This window comes from Nelumbo nucifera, chromosome 4 (assembly GCF_055504915.1).
Source record: "Nelumbo nucifera cultivar China Antique chromosome 4, China Antique-T2T, whole genome shotgun sequence".
In the NCBI taxonomy this organism is placed as follows: Eukaryota; Viridiplantae; Streptophyta; class Magnoliopsida; order Proteales; family Nelumbonaceae; genus Nelumbo; species Nelumbo nucifera.
Window position 1 is genome coordinate 30,765,506 of NC_142652.1, and position 18,993 is coordinate 30,784,498.

General features: G+C 38.6%; 1 protein-coding gene across 3 annotated transcripts; it reads right to left on the reverse strand.

Moving 5' to 3' along the window:
- Positions 1–1,753: 1,753 nt before the first annotated feature.
- Positions 1,754–18,905, reverse strand: MYB4R1 (myb domain protein 4r1). 3 transcript variants are annotated; one of them, XM_088886517.1, is made up of 11 exons: positions 18,889–18,905; positions 17,470–17,876; positions 13,587–14,089; positions 9,524–9,723; positions 9,270–9,437; positions 8,374–8,688; positions 7,366–7,524; positions 7,150–7,299; positions 5,118–5,324; positions 4,994–5,032; positions 1,754–4,580 (listed from the first exon to the last, which is right to left on the reverse strand). In XM_088886517.1, exons 2-11 carry the CDS (start codon positions 17,834–17,836, stop codon positions 2,477–2,479), a joined length of 4,212 nt encoding a protein of 1,403 aa, XP_088742643.1. In that variant the 5' UTR covers positions 17,837–17,876; positions 18,889–18,905; the 3' UTR covers positions 1,754–2,476. The 3 variants fall into 3 exon arrangements, with proteins under 3 accessions (XP_088742643.1, XP_010243797.1, XP_010243798.1); XM_010245495.3 differs by lacking the exon at positions 18,889–18,905 and having other exon boundaries at positions 17,470–18,076; XM_010245496.2 differs by lacking the exons at positions 17,470–17,876; positions 18,889–18,905 and having other exon boundaries at positions 13,587–13,791; positions 13,874–14,012.
- Between the last annotated feature and the right edge of the window lie 88 nt (positions 18,906–18,993).

Here is an 18,993-nt window from a genome sequence, read left to right on the forward strand (position 1 = left end):
GCTCAGTGAAGTTTCCTTCTCATATCCTAATCCTATTCAGTTGTGTTATTTGTAACATTTATCTTCCCTCAGCCACCATGAGGTTGCATTTTTCATTCCAAGCTTGGATACCGAAGAGAGAGCAAATCATTTTACTCTATATGTATCCCATCAATTTGTTTCTCTAAATATCAATTATTATAGGAAATTGAAAAAAAAAAACAGTTGTATTTAAAAAGTCTGCTCTATTCTATTATGGCGCTGCTTCTTCCTTGAGTTAGTTGATCCAGACGATAGTTACCTCATCTATGAATTCATCCAGTTGGTATTTGGATTTGCAGTTTGTCACTCATAACTTGGGTGGACCAAATTTGATAACATTTATGCTGTTTATTTTCCTCTCCAAATTAAAATGGTTTGACTGACGTAGGTAGTTGGTATAGGATGATTACATGGTAGAGAAATTGCATAGTGGTTATTTTGCAAGTAATAGGGGATTCCTTTCTGTTAAGAATAATTGATGAATTGCCTTGGGAAAAGATTGTGGGAGAAAATCAAGAAATTGAAAATCAGTTGTTTATTTCTTTAGGATCTTGTCCTGAAATAACATAATTATACTTTTTACTGTAATTTTCCATTGTCTTTTATTTCTTTAATACCACCAATTCTTTAGGCTTCTGTATTGAAGGAATACATAACAGTTTTACCAATTTGTTCAAATGGGATATGTCTGCAAATAGGGTTACTTGAGAGCAGTTTAAACAGCTACAGTTCAAAACTAAGAGCCCGTTTGGTTCACAGTTGAAATTGGAATCGGAATGGTCTATTTCCCATAGTCTGATTGGTTTAAACAAGAATCTGAATAGGAATTGAAATTAACTGAAATTGAATTTCATTCCCAAGAGAGGGGGAATGCCATTCCACTTCCACCAGGAATGGGAAAATGGGAAGTGATCATTTGAAAAAATGATAAGTTGCTGAAACTTCACCTGAAGTATTTGAATATTATTAAAACCTCCTCTGAAGTTTGATATTGTAATCATCTCCCCTAAACTTTTTGACACAGTGGCAAATAAACCCCCTCTGTTAAAATCCTCAGATAAGAGACACAAAAGGTCCAAAATACCCATACAATTACTATTGATACTAATTTCTGTATAAAAAACAAAACAAACTTTACGACCAACAAAATAAATAGAGTTTAAAGTTGTAGTTTTAACTTTGAGGGATTGATATGAAAGGCAAATTTGAACACTTGAAGCATTGCTTGATGAACAGAAAATTTTGGTAAAAAGTAACTTCATGGGTATTTTGGTCATCTTAATACCAGGGGAGGTGATTGCAATTACCAAATATAAGGGGAGGTTTCAACAACAGTCAAACTTCAGGGGAGGTTTCAGCATTTTACACTTCAAAAAGCAAGTGTTTGAATAAATGTTTATTTCTAATAAGCATCATAAGTACTTGGTAAAAAAGCATTTATTTCAAACAAGGGTAATATAAGTATTTTAAAAATAACATGGGGGCCAAGACAGGCCAGGAAGAAAATAATCACTTATTGAATAAGCACTTAAAAATAAGCCCAATTTATTTGGCTTCTCAAATAAGCGCTTATTCTCAGAATAACTACTTAATTCGGGCTTATTTCCCAAACACCAAAAAGTGCTCATTGATGTGGTCCAGCAGGGCCTCACAACCCAAAATAAGTGCTTATTCGAATAAGCACTCCCAAAATTGGCCCAAGTCTCTTTGCATGTGAGCACGGAAATTCACAAAGGCACATCATTAAAAATGCTAAGATTGAATGGTAACAAATTCCCCCACAAAGCACAACTGTACATGTATCAAATCAACTGGTGCAATTCTGTAAATGACAATTTTTTCACCTCTTATCTACAATGAATTTATAAAGTTGTAAAAGTTTTCACGTTGATGAAGAAAAAAAATCTGAAGACCCATTTTCTGCTCATTCCAAGTTCATTTTCTCTATGACATGCAGCTCTCAAGCTTCTAAGAGCTAGTTTCACTTTCCCGATAAGCAGTGTAAGAAGGATCTCAAGAATTGCTCATCTTCAGCTTATTTCTGCTGCAAGCAACCACCCAAGACATTTCACATGAACTTGATGGAACTTATGCTGCCATCCTGCTTAAGAAATTTTGGTTGAATCTTGGTTGGCAATGCTAAGGTTACCTATATTCCAATTAACTGGAGAGAACAAATCAATGGGATCAACTGCCATTGTCATGGGTTTGGCAGGTTTATTGTTTCTCCCTCTATTAAATGTCACATCCACACCATCTGTATGAAACCCCACTTAAATGGGAAGGTGAAGAGCTGCAAGTGGGTAAAGAGAACTATATGCCCAATACTTATTTCCAAGCTGAAACTCACCAACTCATCCACTGCTTCACAAGGAAATATGATTCTACCATCAACCCAATGCAGAATTTTTGAGACTATAGTTGTGAGAGAATAGTTTATCATTATTACTACCTATCATTTTTCAGTTGTGCAATCATGCATAACCGGAGGCACCACTCCATTCCCATCATGTTGATGTTTCTCACCACATTCACTGCCCAATACATCAGAACTGGATGTGATTAGTGATTTCTGATGGAGGCCGTTTTTCAGATTTCTTAGGGAGACTGCCTCCTCTGTCAAAGTAGTGCTAGTGGAAACATCATTCCCCTGTAAGGAAGCAGCAGGCTCTCTCTTACTTAAGTCCTTGCTCAACAAAAAAACAGACAAAACATCATTAGAAACTGCAGTACCTAAAACACTATCATTATTTGTTGATTTTCCAAGGTCACCCTGCTCGCAGCAATCTTCTCTTCCTGCCATTCCATGCAAGGAAACATCATTAGCATCCATTGTGTTCAGTGTTGAATGCCCAGGATGTTGTCTCTCAGAAAGCATATTCAAAATTTTATTTCTCTTCCTTCTAGGAAAAGAAACAGCCTGACTGCCATTACAAACAAGCTTCAGTTTTCTCTTCTTTAACGCATCACTCAACAGAGAAACAAGTGTTACATCATCTGTGTCTATTGTTACAGGATTCTCTTGAGACACTCCATCTTCAGTTCCTGAAACCTTGGAACTATCCTGCAGAGCAGAATCAATTGCTGTTGGCTTCTCCAAAGAAACATCAGTAACATCAAATGCTGACTGCTCTCGAGGTAAAGAAAGATCTTGGGCTTTTCCTGCAAGTTCAATATGTTTATTCCTCTTTCGACATGAACTGAGCACCTTTCTCTTCTTGTGTGGGACTGTATCCCCATTGACATTAGCAAGGGTCTCATCATTGCTTACCCTTAAATCCCCTGAATGCACTGGGTCTAATAGAAGTTCTTCATTCTTCTCTGCTGGTTCAATACTTTTCTCCCTCTTTGAAGACAACTTAGATTTCCTACTATTCTTCAGCACTCTATTATCACCGTTGGTAATAGTACATTTCTTCCTCTTCGGACATGGCTTAGGCATCACTTTCTTCTTTAATGCATCATGCAACAGAGAAGTAAGTGATGCATCATCCACATCCATTGTTTCAAGATTCCCTTGAGAACACAATCCATTTTCAGTCCCTGAAACCTTGGAACCGTCCTGCTGAGCAACAACAACTGCTGTTGGCTTCTCCAAAGCAGCAGCAATGGCATCAAATGTTGACTGTTCTTGAGGCAAAGAAAGATCTTGGGCTTTTCCTGCAAGTTCAATATGTTTATTCCTCTTTCGACATGAATTGAGCACCTTCCTCTTCTTGTTTGGGATTGTCTCCCCATTGACATTATCAAGGGTCTCACCATTGTTTACCCTTAAATCTGCTGAATTCTCTGTGTCTAATGGAAGTTCTTGATGCTTCTCCGCTGAATCAATACTTTTTTCCCTCTTTGAAGACAACTTAGATTTCCTACTCTTCCTCAACACCCTATTATCCCCACTGGAGTTCTGAACATTATTACCATTGGTAATGATACATTTCTTCCTCTCTGGACATGGATTAGGCACCTTCTTTGAAGCTCTACTTTCCTTACCAAGGGTCTCTACAATATTAACATCAGTTGTCATCCTTGAAACTGGTGAATGATTAGGAGATAAAGGAATATCTTGGTCTTTTGACGGTCCAGTAGATTTGCTGCCTTCCAAAAATACTAGAGGCATCTTCTCTTTATTTGAAATGGCATAATTCCCACCAGAAGGGTCAACATCATCACCATTAGTTATCCTTAACAATGATGAATTATCAGGAGACAATAAAAGTAACTGGTGATCCTCAACTGGTTGAACATGTTTATTTCTTTTTGGGCGTGGATTTTTCTTCTTTAAAGTGGCATTATCCCCTTTAGAGGACTGAACATTACCATCCATTATCCTCAAAAACTCTGGATCATTAGGAGATGATAGACCTTGGTTTTCTTCTGCTGGTTTGGTACACTTACTTACCTTTGCATGGCGCTTAGGCACCTTTTCCTGCTTCTTTGAAATTGTATCATCCCTCATGGAGGCCTCAACATCATTAACATTAGCTAACCTCAAAACCTCCTCAGTGAAAACTTGAGCTTTGGTTCTGGACTTCCTAGAGTTAATCTTCTTTCCAGCATCACTGCAGTATCAGAAAATAGAAAAACATCACATGCTTATAAAAGGCAACCACGGGCTTATCTCCACCTGGAACTAAAAAAGTCAAATTTCCTCATCACATGATACCTAGGAAATGGAATGATCACAAATAACTAAGATTCAATTTTTTTTGGTATTCAATATTTAAAAATAAAAGGGCAGCCCAGTGAACGAGGCTCCCACAAATGCAGGATCTGGGACTCTGGGGAGGAACAGATGCATGCAGCCTTACACCTGCACATACAGAGAGATTGTTTCCAAGATTTGAACCCTGGTCACCCAGGCCACAATGAATTAACCCAACCATTGCACCAAGGCCCACCCATCATTCAATATTTAAAAATGACTATTAATAATGAAACAGTCAAGAAGGAACCAAAAGAAAATACTACTTACCAAGTAGTTGTATCTTTCTTCTTAGGTTTCAGCTTCTCTCTGCAGATACCCGAAAGTCAGGACACACCCAATATGATAGAATGTCTTCTAAAAATCCCAAATACAAGTACTTCAAGTAGCATACCTTGAATTCTTCTTTTCTTTCTGAGTGTTATTTCCATTCATAGTTTTGGATTTAGAATCCATTCCCGGTAATGGAAGAAAGTCATGAGGACCAAGTGCAGGTCGCTCAGCTTCCCTGTCTACAAAGTTGGATATAAGAGCAGCTTTCTGTATCATGCGAGCTGCTTGGGCTAGAGGCACCTCATGTGGATACAAAACCTTCCATCTCCTGGGAACCCAGAGAGATCAATTAGCAATTATAACATAAAAATAAGGTTAAATATAGAACTGAGCATTAGATACAAATTTTGAAGCCATGAAACATGATTATGATATTCTGTAAATCAACCCCCCCTTCACATATTTTCTCTCCTCTCACATAAACAAGGTCATTGTAGAGTCCATTCTAGAAGAGATATTCAGAGCTCAACCCCGCCTCCCCTGGGTGCAGTCAATGGGGGATTGTAGATGCATCTAAAGATTCATCATAAGAGAATAATTTTATATAGACACGGTGTCCAATTGGATGTGGGACATCTATCACATACAAGATTTTGACACTGCTTCAATGAGTGAGATTGGTGCCTTCACCGGGTTTCTTAATGGCTAGAAGTGGTTAGAGACTCCTAGGTAGTGATTGGGTGGATGAGAGAGGATGGCACAAAGCTGCTCTAACATCAAATCCTGGGAAGCCAAGTCTTTGGTAGCCAAGTGAACTCATTCATTAGCCAGTCAAAAAGATTTACTAATTCCCTAGGCTAAGAGCCCTGCGATATCTGAAATGGACGGAGGTAACTCTTTTGGGGACCACTATTCCAAACTAGTTCATAACAAATTCAAAGTATCGATATGAAACGCTCGATACAGGACGTATTGTACCGTATCTTTTGGTCCCCGATACACCTGTTTACAGGCTTTTGGGAACCCTTTTTAAAAAAAAAAGAATATATGTAAAAAAATGTTTAAAACTGAAACTTGAAAAAAAAAAACTAAACAAAATAAAAGTACCAATACACAAAGGTGTATTGATAGTTGACAAAACCAACCAAGGAAACTGAAGGGCCAGGGCCCTAAGAAACCAAGAAAAGGCCCTTAAAAATGATATGATCTTCTCCTTAAATAAGAAGAAACACACTGGTTGGAAAAAGGATAGAATAAAGTGGCTAAAGTGAGAAGACATCAATGCTAGAGATTAGGTCCATATCCAGTCCACCCTTCCCAATACCCAAAATAGCCAGGACCGACACTGAGTAATGGATCTATGAAAATCCAAGATTCTGGTGGAAATCTGGAATGACATCATCAGCAATAAAGATATTGTGTACTAAATAACAACACCACTATGTTTCTCACACTGAGGATGCCTCTCCCACAACAGATGGCTTAGATAGAGAAACAATGAAGCCTTATCAGAGTTTTGGTTTAGCATTGCCTTAAGCTTAAGGGTTTAGATTGGTGAGCTCTCTGGGACCCCAATGGCTGGAGGTGGATGGAGAGTACCAGGTAGTAGTGGTTGGGTGGAAGAAAGGCAGGGAGGGAAATTCATGGCTGCTGCAATATCAAATCCTATGAAAGCCAGGTCTTTGGTGGATGAAGTGAACATTTTTAATGGGAAATGGTAACTTTCATTAAAAATAATGGATAAAGATTACAACTGCCACCATCCAAGGGTTGGATGGAGAACCCTTTAACAAAAACTGTCTCATAAACAGGCCCAAAACAACTCCTGCCTATTGACTCTTTGCTTCGCTTAAGCATCAACCATACCATTTTCTGATCTTCTTGCCCAATTAAACCTCACTCCTATCTCATTCAGGTGGTCAAGAAATCTGCTAATTCCGTAGCAGACAGCCTTGTGAGATCTGGAGCAGACAGATCAGAACTTTTTCAGGGTTATGCTGCTCCATAGTAATTATGAGTTGTGATGATTGTTGTTGGTAGGTGAGGGATGCTCTCTAGTGTGTTTTTTTTCCTCTGTGGTTCTGTAATTTTCCTTTTCAATTTTAGTTATTGATAAAAAACAAATTAAATAAAGGAGAGAGAAAAATCAATACCTTCTACACTGATTATCAGTACGTGGAGGCACAGATGCTGCAACCTTAGACCAGCAATATCCATGCTGCAAAATGGCTGCTTTCAACCTGGAATCCTCTTCCTCGGTCCAAGGTCCAAGATTCAAAGATGGATCCAGAGAATTGACCCATCTGCACCACAAACCTCTCAGGATCAAATTGACCAACTTAACTAAGTTCAGAGTTGTTCAACCATACCTTTCTCTACATTGAACTTGAGTTCGACCAGGTACAAATTGAGCTATTTTCATCCATGTTTTGGGTCCAAAAAGCATCACAGCAACTTTCAATCGTTTGTCCTCATCTGCAGTCCATCTCCCCACCCTTTGCCTAGCAGGGTGAAGGGTTTTCCTCCATCTGTATTTAGCAAGATCAAAAGTCATATGGATAAGCTTGAAAGTAAGAAAAGAAAACGAAAGACCTCAATATTAAAGATACACTCATTTAATAGCAAATTATCTACCCATATCTGATAATCTAAAGAATAATCATGCATCAAGCCGATATATGTAAACATCCGTATCAAGGTAATAATTCAATAATTCTCAAAGTTGCCAAATATATCCAGAATTATCAGTACAATACAATACATACCCAAAACAGGACTCATAAAAGTAATGCTCAGAACAATGAAAAGAATGTCAGGAATCAAAAGACATAACACATATCAAGTTTCTGGAGTAAATCCAAAATTAGTTGTCTTTGGCCTAACTTGTCACCCACTAAACAGGTCAGCCGGTTTGATGGTCCATTCATCTGGGTCAACAGGTATTTGACTTAAAGTTTTTTACTGCCAAACAGGTTAGAGGTTGGACCAACCTACTATTGTGACCAGGTGAAGGCCTGAAGGGTTGAACAGTCTGACTGCCCAATAACGTTTTAAAGGGAATGAGAGATATATACCTGGGAGCACACCTCATACAGAAAGAAAGGAAGGGAAGGGAGGGGAAGGGAAGGGAAGGGAAGGGAAGGAAAGGGAAAGGAAGTTTGTGCTGGGGAATCCTTTCACAGTGTTATGCATCCTCTTTTTTTTTGAAAAGAGGTAATTCTCATTTCAAAGCATAAAAGAGAGGGGGACATCTTTCACCAAAAAGAAACTAGAAAAACAAAACTCCTTCCTAAACAGGCAAAATATAATCTTACTTTTACCCTTTTCTTTTGCCCAAGTCATTAAATAACTAGAATATCCATGAAATTGTTACTAACCTATTAGAACATTGAGTGCCTGTCCGTCCTTCCAAATTAGAAGCTATTAGCTGCCAATCATCCTCACCAAAAGTTTCCACAGCTGCACGAAGTTGAGCATCATCATCTTCTGTCCAGTCACGTTTCATAATGTGAGCATTAAGGCTCCTTTGGTAACGAGCCAAGCACTGAAATGGAGTTCTGCCTGTTCCCAATTCCCTTGCAATGTCAATCCAGTTATAAAGTCCGCTTTGCTGGACAATAAATAGAAGCTTCTTATCCTCATTATTGGACCATGGGTTGTGATTGATTAAAGGATCTTCAAAGTTCAACCACCTGTTTGGAATTTAATAAATTAGCTAAAATACACATAAAGTAAAAGTAAATATAAGGTAATGTTGTTCCAAGAAAAAATGACATTGTTAACACACTAAATATGAAATCATGTCAAGAATTGCTAAATCTTTTGCGCAAAATAAACTAATTACAAACCAAAAATTTCAGAGAAAATATGCATGGGATAGAGAACAAATAGACCTACAATCACCACAAGAGACATTCACCAAATTTTTTAAGACAGGAGAACTGTGCTTTGTTTTTTTTTTTGACAAGGAGAACTGTCCAGTTAATAACTGTAGTGGCAATATCTCATGTTTTCTGGTAAATAAAAGCTTCGAACCAAATTTCAGGGGACACTTTACCTATCTTTGATAATATATACATCCATCCAGATGTAGTGGCTAGAGTAGTTAGCTTCAATCGTATTATTAATCTACAAAATATTAGAATAGAAAAGTTACAGACATTATGCACAAGAAATTTCTTGTATAGATGGGCACAGATGAATATGATGAAACTTCAGAAGAGTAAAGAGTGCATAAACAAAGGTAGTTTTCAGTGAAGGAAATGGTAACTACCTTGCTTCACATTCTGCACCTGAATGCCCCAAGACATACATGGAAGCTAACCGTTCCCAATCAACATTAGGTAGAAATGATCTAATTTTCTCTGGGGTGATTTCAAGATCAGTGATTGATGCAATACTTTCATCAAAGGCATTTGAATCTCCAGATCCTTCCAAATCACTGTCAAGGAAAAATGCATCAGGCAACATAATGGCATATGCTAAGAGTAAAATATCAAGACATCACATGTCCACAATAGAATATACCCATAGAGCTCCATAGATTTTTGCAGCAACATTTCTTGAAATTGTTGTTTTATTCCCTTTCTGATGTTTTCCTTCTCCACATTAGTCCAAGGTTGACGATTCAAAGAGTGTGGAAGCATTGACAAAACCACCTTATATTCGGCAACATGAGAATTCTCAGCTGGACCAAGAGATAAGGCAGAAACTTTTTTATCATTTACCTGCAGGCACCAAAAATACCTTATCAGTATTGCACCATGACATGAAGCAGTCTACTACATACAAATTAAGATTACATAAAGGTCAGTAAAACAGACAACCAAAGTAGCTGCTTCTGCCATACACGAGCAAGTTTAGTACTACTTAAGTGTGTAATACAGACAATGATAGACATAAAAGGGAACAAAGTAGAGATCTCCGCTTAATATTTGTTGACTTAGAAAAAACATATGACAGGATCCCCAAGGAAGCCATCTGGTGGGTTTTAAGAAAGAAGGGAACTTCCAAGTAGTTACATTGATATCTTTAGGGATATGTATTAAGGAGCATCAAGTTTGAGAACTCAGGAAAAGATGAGAGAATTTCTAATTGCAATGGGTTCACAACAAGATCAGTATCTAATGTCTTGGTACATTAGTTATGGATGAAGTAACTAAATATTTATAGGAGAGGCCCCATGGTATGTGTTGTTTATCAATGATATGGAATTGATTGATAAAGACTAAAAATGAGCTGAATGCAAAACTAGAAGAATGGGAAGATGCTTTAGAATCAAACTGTCTTAACATAAGTCAAACTAACGTAGAATATATAATAATGATGGTGCAATTAAGATTGATGATCAAAAGCTGCCCTAAATTAGCCACTTCCAGTACCTTATCAATCATCCATAATAAGGGAGAAATTGTTAAAAAAAAGGATGTTGCCCATAAAATCAGAACAGGGTGGTTAAAGTGCAGAGGTGTATAATCGGTATTGCATAATCAACATATACCTATAAGACCGAAAGGGGTGAAGGTAGAGGTGTCGAAGTGAGATGCTGCCTTAAGATGTTGGTGAAGAGGGTGTGGGTTGTTTGTTAAAAGGATGTGAGGAATACTTAAGAACTGAAGTGACAGTTGGAAGGATAGGAGTTGACTTGGGTTGGAGAAGAAAAATAGCCATCAGGGAAGGAACCGTATGTGATTTGGAGGTGGTGAAGAAAGTCCTAGTTTCAAGTAAATCCCATATAGTCCATGTTACTAAAATTTTTTCAAGATAAAAAAAAAGGTCTGGTTGGGACTGGTCCTACAAGCAAAGACAGAAGAGGTTATAGTAAAAAGGGAACAAAGGTCAAAGGTCTCAATAAGAAGGCTACTGAGGGACAGGGCCTTGAGGCTCAAGCTTCAGCTGGGCAAAGAAGCAGTCGCCAATTGCACTTGAGGAGAATCTAGAGATTGTCGTTGGGCCAAAGGAAAAGGAAAAGGGAGTGGAAGCAACGTAGAAAGGAGAATTGTTGAGGTTCTCTCAAGTAATGAGAAGGGAGGAAATGTGGAGATTGAGAAATTGGTTGATAGGACTGTCAGGGCTGGCAAGAGCTTAGGTTTGTTTTATGAGGCAAAGAGGCGTTTGCTAGAAGAGCTTTTGAAGCTTTCGAGAGTAGCAAGAAGGAAGAAAGGCCGAAGAAGCACATAATAGGGGAAGGAGGAGAAGCGTGAAATGAGGAAGGAGACGGGTAGGAAGAGTGTTTGAAGGAGAAAATTAATGTTGCTACCTAGTGCCCAAGAAAAAGGAGGTTAAAACCCCAAGGGATTTCAAGCCAATTAGTTTGGTGGATAGTCTATAAAATAATAGCAAAAGTTTTATCAGAAAGACTAAAAAAAGATTTTCCCATAGTAATCTCACAATTTCAGGGTGCCTTTGTCGAAGGTAGACAAATTGTTGATCAGATTTTAGCGCCAAATGAGTATGTAACAAAGAAGAAAAAGGGAGGGAAAGATTTTATTTGTAAATTGGACTTAGAGAAGGCTTATGATTTGGTGGTTTGGTCATTCCTTCCTAAATTTATGGAGAAGTTGGGGTTGGGGAAAAGTGGAGATTGTGGGTTAAGGGGTGGAGGATAACTTTGCCATCTTGGCCAACCTTCCCATCTACTTCTTGTCTAACCTTCTATATCCTTGTTAAAATAGCAAGGCAGCTAGAAAAGTTAACAAGGGATTTCTTATGGGAAACGAGGGCTGGAAAGAAAGACCACTTGGTGAAATGGGAGCAAATTAGTAGACCTAAAGAGAAGGGTGGGCTTGGGTTAGGAAATTTAGTCCAAAAGAATTTAGCTCTCCTAGGTAAGTAGCTGTGGAGGTGTCTTTTAGAATGAAATAGCCCCCAATGCAACTTCATCCTCTCCATGGAAACAAATTATGAGGTATATCCTTTTTTTTAACCTTATTTGGTATGATGTAGGGAATGGACTAAAAGTCTTGTTCTAGGAGGACCTTCAGATAGGTAAACAAGCACTAAAGATCCAATTTTATGTGTTTTATGCACTTTTCAATTTTTGAAATGTATTTGCTTATGAACTCTACCTTGGGATTAAATTGGAAATTTTGATTCACAAGGGGTCTTAGGGAAATGGAGTGTGAATCTTTCATTCTTCTATTGGCCAAAATTGACTCAATCTTTTTTGGATCAAAATGTAGACACCGGGTTTGGTCAATCTCTCTATCTGGCTTTTTTTAGCAGTTAGCTGGCTATTTTACTTGTGCTTCATTATTCAACTTCCTAATTCAAACAACTACCTTGGAGTGATTTTCCAAGTGAAAGAAATTTGGAGTAAGACAAATCCCTCCTAAAATTCGGGCCCTATGTTGACAAGTCTTCCTTGGAAAGATTAACACCTATGACATGCAGAAAAAGGCCAAATAAGTGCATTTCCTCTCACTTATGCATCCTCTGTAAAAACAATGGTGAAACTAGAAAAGGAAAGAATTAGGAATAAGCACAATAGAGAGAACTTATGAGTAATTCCAACTAATGTCAAGATGAAGAAAAGGGCTCGGGGAGTAACTTCGTGTGAGTAGAGCAAGATGGCTTTTTTTTCATGAGCATAGGTAACAAATGACAGAACGAGTGAGAAAGGAGTGACTTGATGTGAGTAGAAGGTTCTTAAAGAGCCCAGGGAAGACAAAAGAAAACACGGTCCAAAATAGTAAGAAATGATTTAAGGACTCATGATTTGACAAAAAAGCATAGCTCTTTAATCTTGATGAAGCACAATGGCAGGACAGAATTTGCATAGCCAACCACAAATAGATGGAATTAAAGCTATGTAGAGTTGAAGCTTCGGTCAGTAGTGTGTAGGAAGTTTGTTTTCTTTTCTTCCTTTTTCCATAAGGTGAAGCCTCTTCACATGTGACCTCCATGTTATGTTCATGCACTCTGATTTTTCTTTTAATGAATTCTATTTACTATCAAAAACAATTCCCGTAATACTTGCATACATGCATGTCAGTGGACCAGGTCAACCCAACACACTGAATGCAATTCTACCCTATTAAAATGGTCTGACTTTGCATCATTTTATTGTTCACATTTCTCCTCTCTTCTTAATAAGTCATCCACTGTCATTACACAGTACCTATACAAAAAGAATCAATATATTGTTGCCCACGCCATCACAAAACACCATTACACAGGCCATATCCATCCCCTTAAAGCCCTACCCAATCATCTTACCTGTTTGTATCGCCTTCAGTTTGATTCTAGCCCTCAGACTAATTCAGTCCAGGTTGTTCCCTTTAGTTTTCATCTCATTTACAGGTTCAGAATTTTGTTTTCTTGTGAAAATAAATCCCTTTAGGCCCCAAGAACCTGCTAAAAAGCTATTGGATTCAATAGTCTCTACCCTTCCACCACAGAAGAATGCATATCATGTACTCAATTAAATATAACCAAGGAACAGGAAACTTAAAGAGGGAAGTGGATTGTTTTAACTGAAGGCTCCAATGAAGCTGAAGCAAAAAAAGCTGTAGAAAACCCATTTGAAGTTTGAACATTACATGAGAGATTCTCTATAGAAATCATAATAAACAACTAAAAGGAGTAATACCTTCAAATTTTGAGAACTCCTAGGCTTTGGAAGTGAAATTAACTGGACACGAGGATCTTTTTTTTGGGATAAAGCTCTCCCAGTTCTTTTCTTGCATGAAATCTGGAAGTCCTTAAGGATTCTGACGCGTTCCATCAATTTTTTGTTCTCCTCAATCCTTGCTTCAATCTGAATCAGCTTGCTCCTAATAAATTTCTGGCAGGACCTGTTCTTCTTAATGGTATCAATAAACATCTGTCCTGACTTCGGGAAGCTGGAATATTTCAGTGGTAATGGAGATAACTTACGAGCTTCAGGTTGATGCCACTCAAAGGAACAAGATGGCTGATTTCCAGGACCCGTGCCACCAAAAGATTCCAAAGGCTGAGAGACATTATGTGTGCCTTCAGAATTGAGCATGCCACTGCCCAAGTCCTCACTATTGCATATGTCTACAGATAAATCATTGGGAGTTCCCCATTCCGATGAATGTAAATGGTCGTTCTTTTTATTCTTATGAGCATCTGCATTGAAACATGAGAAATATAGTTAATGGAAGATCTTCACATCTTTAGGTGATATGCAGAGAAACAGCCACTATGATACTCATTGCTTATTCTTCAAAAGGAAATTTTCATAGAAACAATTACTCGTGAGAGAGATAGAAAGACAGAAAAACAAGAAGAATATATGTAGTCCTAAAAGATATATTAGGAGAGAGTTTTGACCTAATTGTCGATAAATAAGGCAAAAAATGAAAAAAAAAAAACTCTCTTTACCAAAAAGAATGAAGAATATATGACAAATTGAAAATTATCTTCTTTGAAAAAGGTAACTATTGTATTAATCAAAAGGGCAAAGGGAGGGGGGTGTACAAACAGAATAGACAGACAGCCCTACTAAGAGACACCCCACTTAAGGGGGCAAAGTGTTTGCACTATACAAAAAGGTTCTATCCACCCCAGATTTAGCCAAATGATCTGCAATTGAGTTCAGCTCCCATGGAATCCAACTAAATTCGCAAAAAAAAGAGAAGAAACTTCAGAAATCTCATTGAGAAAGCGACCCAGTCTCCAAGGGCCCTTATCTGGATTGGAAGCCCAGTTAATAGCATTCCTAGAATCTCCCTCAATGAGAATAGAGTTAAGCCGAAGCAATCTAGCAGTTCTCAGACCAATCGCTAATGCTCTGATTTCAGCTTCAGAAGCATCTACTGCACCAGTGGGACCACTGCAAGCCCAGATTACTGAGCCCTTTCTGTTTAGAATCACTCCCCCAATGCCAGCCACCGGAATCTGGCCAGAATTGCTCTACGGCTGCCATCAAACTTCAGTAAATAATCTAACTTAGGCCTGGGAGTGAGGGGGTGCATTGGTTGCTTGCTAACAATGGATGACTTGAACCTTTCAAGATCAGCATATCTGAAACCTTTGAAATGATCAGAGGAAGGAATCCAGGAAAAGGTGCACACGAAAATTCCTTCTCTAATGGCTTCCGTCCTCGCAAACTTGTTATAAAAAATTCTCCTGCTTCGTTCATCCCAGATACACCACATAACAGAATGAGTTAAGGCTCTCCAAAAAATTTTACCTCTAGACCCCAGATTGCAAGAAGGCCACTGATTAAAAAAATTTGCAACCTTATTTGGAGGAACCCAATAGAAGCTTGATCCAAACACCAAATCAAGTGGCTAGCTGATTCACCATCCTTCATGCACATAACACAGATATGAGGAGAAAGATAATGATATCCTAATCTTTTTCTTTGGATCAGATCACAAGTGTTAATGCGCTCCCAAACTGCCTCCTAGATAAAGAACGAAATTTTAAGAGGCCCCACATGAGGCCAAATTCTGTTGACCAAGAAGGTAGGAGGGGTAACCGAAGTAAGGTGGATGAAAAAGGACTTAGAGGAAAAAATTCCAGTGGGAGATAAAGACCAAATATGTTTATCAGGGAGGTGATTAGAGAGCAAAACTTCACTCAAGGAAAGGAGAAGGGAGGAAACTTCTTGGGCTTCAAAATCAGTTAAAGCTCTACGAAAGTTGAAATTATAGGATAAACCTTGATTATCTCTGATGAGAACATCAGAAACTAAGATTTCCTTGTCCAAAGCTAGACTGAAGAGGTTAGTATAGATGACAGAGAGAGGTTGGGGACCCCACCAAGTATCAGTTCAAAATCTGATACAACTACCAGTTCCAATTCTGAATCTTAATAAGGGAGAGAAGAAAGGAAGGACTTGCATAATACCTTTCCAAGGGTTGGCGAAGAAAAAATCTGTTTGTCACACTATTGCTGTCCCACCTGTTAATGTTCCTTCCATATTTACTTCTTATTAGGGAAGCCCAAAGACTATCTTGTTCCAAGGGGAAGTGCCATAAATATTTCCCAAGAAGAGCAACATTTCTTTTCTCCAAATGACCAAGACCCAATCCTCCATCCTTCTTCGCTTTGCAAACTATCTCCCAGTTAACTAGGTGTTCCTTCCCCCCCACCTCCCTCCCAAAGGAAGTCACGCTGCAATTTTTCTAGAAGATATCTCACTTTGACTTGCAATTAAAGATGGAGAAGAAGTATATTCGCAGGCTGGATAGGGAAGACTTGATAAGAGTAAGTCTGCCCACTTTTGAGATGTAATTTCTTTTCCAAGAATCCAAACTAGTGAATGTTGAAAATTATCTTGAGATCCTAGCAAAATGACAAACTAGTGAATATTTCCCATTTCTTTCTGGAGGAGTTCTTACAATCTTGGATCTTTTGCGCATATCAAAATAATGTTCAATATGAGACATACGCAACTGACACATGCCCCCCAAAACCATAGGCACTTAAGTGCTATGACTTATTAGGGAAGCTTTAGAGAGTTGAATTTTGTGAACTTTAAGAATTGTTTAAATGCTGAGTTTATTTCCTAAGACCCCATGTAGCATCAAGAGTTACTTTTTTAGTGTGAATTGCAGTTTTAAAGCCTTTAAGGTATTGTTCCTTGATCAAATGCATCACCTCTGCTAAATGAATAGCTTAAATTGATGAAGGTTATAGAAGCAAAGCTTGTTTTTTCCTGCAACACTATGAAAATCAGAATATCAGAGTTAAATATGTAGGCTAATGCAGCATTTCATGTCATAATGCTAAAAATCATTACTTAGATATCATCTTGCTTTTATATGCATAAAATATATTACAATCAATCAAAGGTGGACATGGGCTTCCATTAATGGGCATCCCAACTGGTCTGAGAGTTTTCTTCAGGCTCTTCAACCATATTTAAAAATTTTTTCATGTTTGAATTTCCATGTGCCATTACTTAATTTTCAAACCTCCACTCAGCAATATAAATTACAAAAGAACATAAAGCATCATTATCGTACAGCTGCAAGAATTAGCCCCAAGTCCTCCATAACCCATTGCTAAATTAAAAATTGTGTAGCCATATCCTTGCATATTGCAGTACAGATTGGTATGCAAAGCAAAACTCCTCATCAAGAAATCTACAGCCTTGCTGATCAAAAAAAAAAAAACAGAAAAGAAATCTAAAGCCCCTAGGAGATCCCAACCAAAGTAATTGATATGAATGGTATAATTAACCGTCCAACATATCTACTTCATGGATTACATGAATTAAATATATCCGTTCCCCAAAAACCATAAATAAAGAAACAGAAAATAATCAAATGAAATTAAAAAACGCAAAACGAGTACTTAAGTTAGCTACCAAAACAGAAAATAATTAAAAATAACCAATTTTTTTTCTTCACCCATATCATTTCAAATCGGCTTTCAGAATTTTCACAAGCCCTCTTCTTGTCGGTGTTTCCCTTGCATCACTATTCATATTTGTTTGGAATTGCAACTGTTCATCAACACAAAACGAAATAACAAGATTACTACCTCAGACTTACCGCTTTGGTATCTAGAAAACCGCATCTGGATCGCACGGAGGATTTCGAAATCATCTTCTTCGTCGTCAGAAGTGACCGGCGGAATGGACCTCAGAGGCTTCATAAAGATAGGCGGATTATCGACCTGAGGAATCGAGAATCGTTCTCGAATGCTTCGAACCAATTCAATATCATCGACATCCTCGCTGTTGCCTTCGGCATCGGAGGCATCAGCAGCATCGGCGGAAGCAGCTTTAATATCGTTGAGGTCTGTGCCGGTTATCATACAAGCTCTCCTCAGGGCCTCCATGTCTTCATCGAGAGCGTCATCTTTGTCAGTGCCGGAGATTTCTTCTTCGTCGTCAATATCGCCTCTGGGAGAAGCCATGGATGGTTGAGTCTACGCTGGACCGACTGAGTTCTCTCCTCTGTAGGAGTTTTGGGGAAGTTGTTACATTGTTTGCTTGTTAGGGTTTTTGGAGGGAAAAATAGAATCAGTTCCATTCTAGCGTAGAGCCTTGAATATAATAAGCGGTTAATCACGAGGAGACTGGTTGGGATTAGACCTGTTCATGGGCCGGGTCGGGCCGGGCTTTCACTTGTTGTCACTAATGAAAATATATTAGGCCCGAGTCCGAATCCGGCCCGATCAATGGGCCTATAACTTGGGCCCGAGTCCGGCCTCGGTAAAAAGCCCGAAACCCGAGTCCGAAGCACGACTTAATTGAAAAAAAAAACAATTTTCCCTATTCAAATTATAATTAAAAATTCAGATAGTATTTTTTTTATTTAAATGAACAATGGGCCTATAAGATGGTATTTTTCCCTTTCTTTTATATTTTAAAACACAATTTTACATTCTTAAATCAAAAAATTTATTTAAATAGACATAATCACATAATTAATTTTAAGTTTAATATTAGCTCGGGCCGGGCTATTTTGATAAAACCCGAACTCAGTTCGAATTTATTGCAGGCCGGGATTTTTGGCCAGACTTTAAACCCACAGGCCTATAAACATGTTCAAACCCGTCCGAGGTCAGGCCGGTCTGGGCCGAGCCAACCCATCGGGCCACTCGGCCCATAAACAGGTCTAGTTGGGATGTCTTGCCACGATGCCAAGAAAAGCATATCCCAACACCCTCCCCATATGATCCGACACCGCACACCTCGCCATGAGACTGGGACCCTCCATGTCATGAGATGTGCGGTGACAGATAACGTTGGGAGGGTATTAGAACATATTTTGTTAGTAACTGATCCAGATTCCAGACTCCTGCGTAGTGGTCCAGTCAGTCTACCACAACGATTTCACATATGCTCCCAACAGCCCATTACAATCGCACATCGGAAACATCTCGCAAGGAGGTATTCCCAATGTACGGCTGTGGTGGTGGGTTGAGACTGTGCTGGGAACGTCATGTTGATAGCAGATCCCTACCTGGTCGGATGTCAACGGGTTGAGACTGACTGTGCTGTGCATGAAACCACGATGGAGTTCAAATCTGCGCCTCACAATATAGCGCCCCAAAAACCTCCCACACAA